Source organism: Solanum pennellii, chromosome 6 (assembly GCF_001406875.1).
Source record: "Solanum pennellii chromosome 6, SPENNV200".
In the NCBI taxonomy this organism is placed as follows: domain Eukaryota; kingdom Viridiplantae; phylum Streptophyta; class Magnoliopsida; order Solanales; family Solanaceae; genus Solanum; species Solanum pennellii.
This window is the reverse complement of record NC_028642.1, coordinates 38,420,705-38,432,234: the sequence shown is the minus strand read 5'-3', so window position 1 is coordinate 38,432,234 and position 11,530 is coordinate 38,420,705. Positions and strand designations below refer to the sequence as shown.

General features: G+C 34.5%; 1 protein-coding gene across 4 annotated transcripts in view; it reads left to right on the top strand.

Annotated features, from left to right (window-relative positions):
* The first annotated feature begins 4,660 nt into the window (after positions 1-4,660).
* Positions 4,661-11,530, top strand: part of LOC107023918 — a 10,639-nt gene continuing 3,769 nt past the window's right edge. Inside the window, exons 1-8 of one of the 4 annotated variants that reach the window (XM_015224762.2) lie at positions 4,662-4,935; positions 5,091-5,342; positions 9,228-9,375; positions 9,471-9,621; positions 9,746-9,871; positions 9,961-10,041; positions 10,602-10,794; positions 10,873-11,143. In XM_015224762.2, coding sequence (XP_015080248.1) covers positions 5,145-5,342; positions 9,228-9,375; positions 9,471-9,621; positions 9,746-9,871; positions 9,961-10,041; positions 10,602-10,794; positions 10,873-11,143 — 1,168 coding nt within the window. In that variant the 5' untranslated portion in view covers positions 4,662-4,935; positions 5,091-5,144. Of the gene's footprint in view, positions 5,343-9,227; positions 9,376-9,470; positions 9,622-9,745; positions 9,872-9,960; positions 10,042-10,601; positions 10,795-10,872; positions 11,144-11,530 lie in introns of all 4 variants that reach the window. The other 3 variants (XM_015224763.2, XM_015224764.2, XM_015224761.2) reach the window with 3 other exon arrangements.

Below are 11,530 nucleotides of genomic sequence, written 5' to 3'. Positions count from 1 at the left end.
ATTTAGAAATAGAAACCCCCCTTTTATTGTTTTTTTTACTTTCCAAGGAAGTCATTGACTGAACAATAGTAATAATAGATTGAAGTTAAGTCTAAACTATTTTCCTCGTGGGAACGATCCCAACCTCACTAGTTGGGTTATTTACTTGACACGACCGCTTTACTTCTTATTTGAAAAGTAAGTTTGAGCGTTTCACATATTTCATTTATGTGACATATCTTACCACATATCTCTTTTCTGTGTTATATGTTTCCACATGACCCCTTTCTGTTGGTACACATGCAGACAAGCGATGATTAATATTATCAGCAAAAATTAAAATTACTTATAGGAGAGAAGAGATAGGAAAAATGAAGGGACGATTATATTAAAGCCGTTTAATTATTTTTTTTAATTTTGACAATTCAAACAGTGACATATGTCGCCACATATATACGTTCTGTTGCGTAACTTACCACCTTTTCTGTGACATGTTATATAGTATAATGTTGCCACATATATCCTTTCTGTGACACATCTTATCACATATCACCTTTCTGTGAAATATGTTGCCACATATATCCTTTTTGTTTGTACACATGCAGATAATTATATTAGTACTTCACCAATTGTTTTATACAACTTATCAACAAAAAGGTAATTCACAATGATATACATAACCACCTATCTAATCAATGCTGGTACACATGCAGACAAGCGATGATTAATATTATCAGCAAAAATTGAAACTACTTATAGGAGAGAAGAGATAGGAAAAATGAAGGGACGATTATATTAAAGCCGTTTAATTATTTTTTTTAATTTTGACAATTCAAACAGTGACATATGTCGCCACATATATACGTTCTGTTGCGTAACTTACCACCTTTTCTGTGACATGTTATATAGTATAATGTTGCCACATATATCCTTTCTGTGACACATCTTATCACATATCACCTTTCTGTGAAATATGTTGCCACATATATCCTTTTTGTTTGTACACATGCAGATAATTATATTAGTACTTCACCAATTGTTTTATACAACTTATCAACAAAAAGGTAATTCACAATGATATACATAACCACCTATCTAATCAATGCTGGTACACATGCAGACAAGCGATGATTAATATTATCAGCAAAAATTGAAACTACTTATAGGAGAGAAGAGATAGGAAAAATGAAGGGACGATTATATTAAAGCCGTTTAATTATTTTTTTTAATTTTGACAATTCAAACAGTGACATATGTCGCCACATATATACGTTCTGTTGCGTAACTTACCACCTTTTCTGTGACATGTTATATAGTATAATGTTGCCACATATATCCTTTCTGTGACACATCTTATCACATATCACCTTTCTGTGAAATATGTTGCCACATATATCCTTTTTGTTTGTACACATGCAGATAATTATATTAGTACTTCACCAATTGTTTTATACAACTTATCAACAAAAAGGTAATTCACAATGATATACATAACCACCTATCTAATCAATGCTGGTAACCGCAACATTTTCATCGATCTTTGTCTTTTTAGGTCTAGGCCTCTGTGGATCTTCATTTTCACTAACATAGCCATTCCGAGCCTTTAAAATTCCATAGGAGTGAAGCATATATCACGGAAGGGTGTCAGCACTAACTCTACAGGATGGTACTTCTAATCCATCACTCAAAAACTCAGCATATGCAGCAACAAAAAGTCCATAATCTCTGCATGGTATATCATCAATCAGAAAATATAATAACATCACATTTTTCGATAGTCGTAAGACAAAAAAATAATGTGATACTTACAGACTACTGCTTTCTTGTTGGGCAATACAGTAACATGTCTGACTTCAAATGGGTAAGATTTGTTCTTTCCTTGGTAACATTCAAGAACTGACCAGTTGGTTCGCTCTTTTTGCTCAAAAAATCCACTTAACTCAAGGTACTTTGGCAACATTGTAGACAACTTTTGAAGCTCGGGGGACAATTTTCTATTAGACCTAGATGAAGACATGGAATTATACACTTTTATGCACCGTTCCTTCAATGCAACGACTGTCAAGACCCAATGGAATTCCCCATTACTATTTACAGAGACATAAACATCATCTGTCAAGTGCCAAGGCAGTCCACAAGGTATAGCAAACTCTTTCATTAAGCCAACGATTTTATCCTCATATACAGGAACAACATTAGCATTGTCAATGTATGTTTGAAAAAATAACTAGTGGTGGTATATCGATATTTAGAATGACTCTGCTGCTGCTTCGACTTCTTACGCAAATAGTAAAAAATGACATCCACATACTGCACAGATGCATCAAACAAGTGTATCTCTGTATGAATTTATTTGTATACATTCATGTATTAATCAAACATAAAAGTGGGCATGGATTTACCTCATCAATCCAGCACTTATTGGGTTGAGACATTACGTAGAACCAATCTTTATTCTTTGGAAATGCAACTACAAAATCAAGTTTTGAGCAATTGGTTAAGTAGTGATCTTTCTTGTCTCTTCTACAATTGTGTAATCATTATAAATAATTATTTAGTGGACAACAAGAAGAAATACTAATAATAGTTGAACGACCTTACTTTTTTTCATGATGCTTGTAAAGACCTTCGTTTATCCATTGTGAGAAGGATGACATTATTTCAGTTGGACCCTCGCCGTCAGTGTTAAAACCTTCAAATGGATATTGTCGCTTCACATCACAAATGGCGACTTCGACTTTCTTCTCTTTCTTTTTTGCTTTCGCCTTTTCTTTCTGCTTCTCCTTCTCTTTTTGCTTCTCCTTCTTCTTCTTATCCTCATTCTTCTGCTGCATCTTCTCTTTCTCCTCCTTTTCCTTCTTCTTTATCTTCTCCTTCTCCTCCTTTTCCTTCTTCTCCTTCTCCTCCTTTTCCTTCTTCTCACTAATTGTAGAAAGTGTTTGGGAAATAGTTTTTTTCAACCTCCTACACTTCAGAGTCTATGAATTCTTCTTAAATCTTTGAATATCAATATTATGAGACATTTCCTTAAAAATATCAGTGAATTTTTTTAATACGGCTAATAAAATAATCATGTTGCTGCTCACTTTCTTCGCATAGACAAAAAGAGCATTTGATATTTGAAGAGGAGCAAGACCAATAAAAGATTGATTTGTTGTCATGGATGAAACTTCTTGTATCATTTCATCTACAAGGCAAATTAAAAAGATTGAGACTTTTCAATTCATTATAAATAATATTAACATTATGTTGCCATAGATGGATAGTCTGTTGCCATAAATTAACATTATGTTGCCACATATATATCTACTGTTGCCACACATGAAATTTGTGTTGCCACAGATGAATCATATGTTGACACATATGAATCTTATATTGCCACAGATGAATTTTATGTTGCCACAGATGAATTCTAAGTTGACACAGATGAATCTTATGTTGACACAAATGAATCCTACGTTGCCACAGATGATTCTTATGTTGTCACAGATGAATTCTAAGTTGCCACAGATGAATCTTATGTTGCCACAGATGACCATTTTGTTGCCCTAACACATAAGTGAGATGTTACAACATATGATGAATGTTGGAATATGCACCAACATATCACTAAAATGTGGCAACATACGTACATCTTTCAACAAATGAAGTATATATTGGACAACTCAACAAGACTGTATTTCTAAAATCATATCAACAAAATGGCCACAAAAAGAATAAGAAAAGCAATAAAAAATCGACTTTTCACTAAAATGTTAACAATATATATATATACGTTTCCTCAAAATTAGGGGTTTTTGAGGTTGGTTGATTGTCTTTCAAAAACAATAAGTAATAGGCATCATTACATCATTCTTCTATTTTTACATCTATAGAACGTTTTATTGTTCATTAATCCAAGAAAATTTTTTTGAAAATTGTAAAATCTTTCAAAACAATAACTTACCCATTTTAAGACGAACACGATTTTAGTTCAAAAAGAGGAGAGAGTAACGACTGCAGATGAGGAGGAAAATAATGGAGATAGAGATAGTCGGAGAGGAAGATAGTGGAGGAGAGATAGTCGGATTTTCAGATTTATAAGGAAAAAGAAGAAGAACAATTCCAAGAGAGAAGAGAGAGAATGCTGGGAGAAGAAGATGAAAATATTTTTTTTTAAAATGATTTGAATAGAATTATAGAAGTTCAAAAATGAAGTGCTTTTTTACATTCTATAAAAGAATAGAAAGTTTTAGAAATGTTAATTTAGTCTCATATTTACTTAATTATATTTTAAAGAGAATTTAACCAGTTATTGATTAATCTGTCACTAAAAACAATACCAAGACTTATTTGACACCTTTTGCTTAATTTTCTTATCATTTTACGTTGATTTCATTCAAAAGAGATTTTTTTAAAAACTTTCAACCAACAACATTTTTTTTTTGAATGAATTGGGGAAGGTGTATTTAAAGAGGAAATAATTAAATTAAAAAAAAAGACTGATACATGAACTATATTTATTCGTTTATGGAAGCAAAATTTTCTATCCATGCGCTGTCATTTACGTGAAAACAAAAGTGAATATAAAACATTAAACTATTTTTAAAAAGAAATTCAAAATAGCTAAGATATTACCTTTACATACCTCTTCTCTAATACGAAATAAAATGATACATAATACATAGAAATATTTCTTTCGTACTACATTAAGTGAAGTAATTTGGTGCATCGTCAAAACGCTCTTTCAAATTCCGACAAATTCCTCTTTTACTGTCTTGCCCCTCCTTCCCTCCTTCCCTCCCTCCCTCTTCTTCCAAAATCCAAACAGTGTTTCACTCACACTTCCAATTTCAGGCTGAAACTGGTACTGTAGGAAGTAAAGTAAGCTCGTATGCCTGTAGAACTGTATACCCTCATGCCTAGTTCCCCCAAAACAGCTACCAACAAAGTTTCTTCTCTGATTTTTGCTGTTTGGTGAGTGAGTTTCTCTGTCCGTGCAACTAACTACTGTAAAAATCTTACCTTTTTCATGGGTATTTAAAAGTTAGGGTTTGTACATGGAAACCCATGTTTGTTTTTTACTCTAAACCCCAGAAACCTGAAATTTTGTGTACATATTTCTGTGTTAGGGTTTGAGATTTTTAGTGGAATCTCTTTTTAGAGCTGTTTTTGGGGATTTAAGAATGGATGGAAGGAGGATAACTGCTAGTCCTCGCCCATGTTGTGGGAGGAGGGTGGTAGCAAAGAAGCGCCCACGCGGTGGAATGGATGGGTTCGTTAACAGTGTTAAGAAGCTTCAACGGAGAGAGATTGGTTCCAAGAGAGACCGTTCTTTCAGTATGAGCGATGCCCAAGAGCGTTTTCGGAATATACACTTACAGGTTTATTGGATCTTCTGCTCAATATTGTCTTCTTAATTGTTCTTAGTTGAGCTCCTATGTTTATGAGTTGAGGTTGAAAATGCCTAGTTGGAATGGACTTCTTTTGGGGTTTTGGGGGTGGGGTGGTGTTATTTATTTTAAGCTGGTGGGGCTGAATCCAATGATTACAAGATAAACAATGAGGCAAGTGGGAGAAATAAAACAATTCTCCTTGAGTTAAATGCGGCAAGTGGGAGACCTTAGACTATTCTCCTTGAGTTCAATGGAGCACATTTTCATTAACCCATGAAGAGGATCACATATACCTATATTAAAAGTATCTAGAGACAAAAAGAAATAATTAGAACTGATCAAAAGATTGTTTCAGACAATGAAAGGAAAACCAGACAAGAAGCTTAGATCATATATCAACTTAGAGAAAAATCGAGCGTTCTGATTTGCCGCTGCTTGAGTTTATGACCTAAAATAAGGTTGCTTTGGTGCTGGATCTTTCTAAGGGTGGCCTAAAACAAATATGCCAGTTCCTAATTTAGTTTTTGTAACCTCTGTTTGGATGCTTCATATGAAAATAACTCTCTATTTCCTTATAAGAGATACATGATGAAAGTAGTTTTTGTGTCTTAGCTTGCTGGTCAAGGGCGGAACTAGGTAGAGGGAAGGGGGTTTAACTTAATACCCTTTGTTGAAAATTTACGTTGCGCAGTCTATTATGTTTTAGCAATATCATTGTGTAAATAGGTAAACAATAATCTTATTTTTTTGTTGGTTGTATTAAAATGTTGAATCCCCTTGAGTAAGGGAGAATTCTAGTGAAGCGGCAAAGGATAAATTCCTTTTGGTCATATGTTCAAATTCTGGTGTGAAATTCTAATAATTTTTTGCATAAATATTTACCTCTGCCACTTTTCTGCTAGTAGTACGGAATTGTTGTTAGAGGTTTGCACATGAACAGTATGCTCATCCAGAGGTTGTTGCTGAAGGTTTATTGTGAAAACAGAGTATAGAAGTGGAGAAGCTGTTTATTGTTTTTGTTCAGAAAGTGTGATGCGTGTTGTACAATTTTATTGGTGTAGAAGGGGAAAATACTTGGCGCTAGTAAAGTTGGGGCTCTGGTTTGGTATAATGGAAGCACAATGTTGATAGACATTGTTGAATTGTATGTTTACAGATCCAGGTGTTTTAATTAGATTTACTTTTAGTGTCTTTTCTTCTGCTCATCTTGGTGATTTCTATAGTCTAGGCTTCACTTAACAGAGTTCTTTATTGTAAAAACAGACAAACTATTATATCTTAGGTGTATACAAGAGGTGCTCATTCTCAACAATGAAATTTGTGCTAGAGCTAACTAAGTACATAATAAGGAAGGATGAGCTGAAGATTTTAACATGAGAATAGTCTCAATTTCCCCCAAATTTGTCCATGGATTCGGGGCAAAGTATCCTATATGGGTTGACGTAATCCCACATGTATCCTGCACCCCACCCGCACCTGCTCCTGCACCTGTCTCGTGTCGATACGGGTGCGGCAGTAAAAATGAAGAGTCTGCGCGACTTAGGACTTATTTCTACTGTTGATAAATTGCAGTTAATGATAGTGATATCAGAGAACTAAATTTTCCTGTAGAAATAGTACATATGTACCAAATTGACCAAATTTATTCAAGTGAATAGTTCAAGCATTGATCTTGACCAAAATGAAAGTAAGAGACTACGCAAATGGGACTTAAAATGCAGATATGCATGTTTATTCACTTTATTTCATTAGTAAGTAGAAAAAGGAGAGTTTCCCAAGCCATTTGAAATTGGATGTGAGGAGGCAAAAGTATATCCATCTCGCAGAACCAGTGTTGGAAAGCTCCTGTTCAGGCTGGCTTGGGAAGGCGTAGGTAGACAACCCTATATCCTTATTGGAGAGAAGAAACATGGTGTTAGATGCAATATTAGTTGTACATCTTTGTGACTGCTGTAATATGTATCATGTTAAATGTGAGTGCAAATTATCATATTTCTTAAAGAAATAGAATAGAAGTATGAAGTCTTCTGTTTTTACTGTCAATGCCTTCCTCTCTAAATAAGCATAGTCTAAACAGAAATGATAATGTTACATAATGTAAACTGTAATTCAAGAAGGTTTAGGAAGTATAAGGGGAAGGGAAATCAAAATTTGACGCAGACGTTAATCCAAACTCCATCCTTGAAGTTGCTATCTAAAAGTCACTATTTGGACTGTCTAGTCATTTAGGAATTAAAGTATCATTAGAATCACCTCTTCTTAATGAGTCAATCTTGAAAACCATCCACCAGAGCTTGACTAACTACTAAATTTGATTTCTTTCATGTCTCTTCTTCAACTTTTTCCTGTAAAAGAATAATGAAACAACAATCAGTATCCGGTGTGATTCTTCTCTTCCTTTCTTCTTCACCTTTTGTTTCTCAGATCTTAACTCTATGCTCATTCATCCATGCCTACACTCTTATCTCATTTCCTCCAGCATCTTCCCTTGCAAATTAGCCTCATACTCCACTTTTTCCTGATTCCCCTTATTATGTTCAAATGTAGTTTCCTTAATTGCGTGTTTGTTAGAATCTTCAGTCTGAAGTTTAACAGTGTTGCATTATTATGACTAACATGCAATATAAAACTACTTTGCAGAAATTATATATGCTAGTCCCTTTGTTTCATTTATTATTGTGGTTTTTAACTGAGCATCACCCTCCTTGTGGTTTTTTACTGAGCATCACCCTCCTTAAATTCCACTTGTGGGATTATAACAGATTTGATGGTGTTGTTGTGTTTAACTTAGCAATGAGTTTAAAGAAAGGCATTTGACACATACTAAAAGTACCCGTATGACTTGTGGTTTAAAACTTAGGGAAACCAAAAAGACCTTGTTTATACCTTTCATGACATTTCTATGACCATAACAGCTTCAGTGTAAAATAAGAAGTTTAAAGTTAGAGAGTTCCCAAATTTTAGAAAGACACCATTCTTTTGTGAAGCAAACTAAAAAGTTAAGAGTGCTATATAAAGGGAACACAGAGAGTAGTATAAAGGGAACATAGGGAGTATACATCAGGCAAAAGTATGGTTTACTAGATAGGTAAAGGATGTTCTGAGACGTCTGGCATCGGAACTGTAACATCTTTTGTCCACAATGTAGTGGAACCCTATATCAGGTGATCTAATTTATAGGTTGTGCAACACATCTAGTTTCAAAGCATGCTTCCAATTTGAATAATTATGTTGACAAGTAGCTCACCAGTTGCTTCCTTGATGCATACGTTTTTGAACAAGCCATGGTAGGCAGCTAGTGGTCTAAAAACACAGGGGAGCTGCTCTTTGCATCTTTGTTTAACTAATTGTTTTCGTAGGATGAGGTTGCTGCTTATTCGTCTTATGGTACACTTCCATACAACATGAGTAATGAGTTATTCCTTTCAGTATGCATTCTGTTGTGATTTTGCAGTCTATTCATCTTCTTGAGCAATTTGTAATATTTTCTTGGATTTTTATCTTTATTTTTCCCAATTTGCATTTGGTGGTTAGATTTTGCATGGATAACTGGACAAATGTTAGTTGGAGTTATGTTTTTCATGTTGCTAGAAATTTGTATACAGCTATAAAGCTGCAAAAAGATGAGAAGTATTTTGTAGATTGGATAAGTTGGGCTATTTTTAGGATATTGTTTTGATGTGTCCTCAATTATTTAGTTCCTTGAGATGGCATCTTATCTTTCTGTGATTTAGCATGGAGTAATTGTGGGTTGCCTGAATATCAAAAACTAAAATATCCCTAGTTGAATTAGTTGTTCATTATTTTAGAATGCTGCCCTCACCTAGCATGTTTTTCTACCGAGTACTGACTGTTTTTATATGTGGTTCATAGGAGGAATATGATACCCATGATCCAAAAGGTCATTGTGCGATGGTACTTCCATTTCTTAAGAAAAGGTCAAAGATAATTGAGATAGTTGCTGCCCGCGATATTGTTTTTGCCCTTGCACAATCAGGTGTCTGTGCAGCATTTAGCCGAGGTAAAGAACAAAGATTAGTAATTCTCAATGTTACATTCCTTCTATGAGCACCTTTGTGATTGAAAGGGAATTGACACACATCATTGGTGGTACAGAATCAAACCGGAGGATATGCTTTCTGAATGTCAGTCCAGACGAAGTTATACGAAGCTTGTTTTACAATAAAAACAATGATTCATTAATCACTGTTTCAGTCTATGCTTCAGATAATTTCAGCTCCTTGAAATGCAGAACAACAAGGATTGAGTATGAAATTTTAATATTGTTGAATGGTCACTTTTAATTTCAAAAAAAATAAATTTGTCCTTTGATCACGTTCTGCTAATTATTTTTATCACTTCTAATACAATATATTTTTCAATGGTATTAGATACATTAGAAGGGGTAAACCAGATGCTGGGTTTGCTCTATTTGAGTCCGAATCATTAAAATGGCCTGGTTTTGTGGAGTTTGATGATGTGAATGGAAAAGTTCTTACTTACTCTGCCCAGGATAGGTAAAATTTTGGCACTGAAGTCCTTCCTGTAGGCTGTACGATTTGATCAGTTTTAGTAATTTTGTTTGATGTACATATACCTTTGACAGCATATATAAGGTGTTTGACCTGAAGAATTATACGATGTTATACTCGATATCGGACAAGAATGTTCAAGAGATAAAAATCAGGTAACTTCATCACTTCTGCAAGCATGCATATACATGCTCATTTTTGCCATGACTTGTTAGTGACATAACTATTAAGCATGGCAATGCTTCACGTAGTCTTGCGGTAGATGTCATTTCCGGTATATGGAAGTGTGTTATTTACATTTGCTAGAGTTGCTAGCTCCATTTGTTCTTATGCTTTTGTAATTGTATTTTATTTGGTTTTTTTTTTTAGTGTTTTCCTGTTTTAGTGGTCTCTCTGATTCTTTTTGAGGTGTCCTAATGTTGGTGACAGTTATTGTAGGTTTATCTCATCTACTACTATTATGGTTATGATTCTTTTGAGATTCCTGTTAATTCTGGGAGATTGGGATGTACAATGCTCTTTTAAGTCTTGAGATCTGTAAGGTCGTGATTAAGTGAAAAGGATGGTTTCAATTGATGGAATAATGTACTTATTGGCAGTTTGGTCTGTTGTGTTTATTCATATGCACTTCTCCAAAAATGTGCTGTAGTTTGATTTCTTAAGAACTGGTTATCTTGACTTACAATTTCTGTTCTCTTCCTTTTCCAATTAGCAGTCCAGGAATCATGCTGCTAATATTTACCAAAGCTAGTGGCCATGTTCCTTTAAAGATTCTCTCCATTGAGGATGGCACTGTTCTCAAATCTTTCAACCATCTGCTTCACCGAAATAAGAAAGTAGATTTCATTGAACAGTTCAATGAAAAGCTTCTTGTCAAACAGGAGAATGAAAATCTTCAGATTCTTGATGTGAGTTGCTATCACCTTTTCTATAATATCTTCTTATCTTTCTTTTTCATTAAGTCTTATAGCTGTTGAATTTAATAGGTCCGCAATTCTGAGTTGACAGAAGTCAGCAGAGCCGAATTCATGACCCCATCAGCATTCATATTTCTGTACGAGAATCAGTTATTCTTAACGTTCAGAAATAGAACAGTAGCTGTTTGGAACTTCCGTGGGGAGCTTGTAACTTCATTTGAGGATCACTTGTTATGGCACCCTGACTGCAATACAAACAACATTTATATTACTAGTGATCAGGACCTTATTATTTCATATTGCAAAGCTGATTCTGATGATCCCTTATCAGAAGCAACTGGTACGTCAGTATGATAATTTAACAGTATTCTTGATGTTTGAAAAGTATAATATACTTTTGGACGTGAGATTATATCATACTGCCTCCGGTCCCTATTAAATGGTGGTTCTTGCTTTTACATTTAGTCCAAAATAAATCTTTTTTTACATAATTAAGAGGGTATTATCTTTTTCTCTTCCAACTTTGCCCTTATTTACATAAGCGAGTTTTTACAAAACCAAAAAACCTTAATAAATAGGTACGAATTTAAATAAGGGCAATTTAGTGAAAACACTTATAGGTCTTGAAGGGGAACTTTGGGGGACATAAATGGGACGAGTGGTGGAATGGGGAGGCTAAAGTGGAAAACAAGAAGGCTGCTTAAATGAAGTTGGGGGGGCGGGGGGG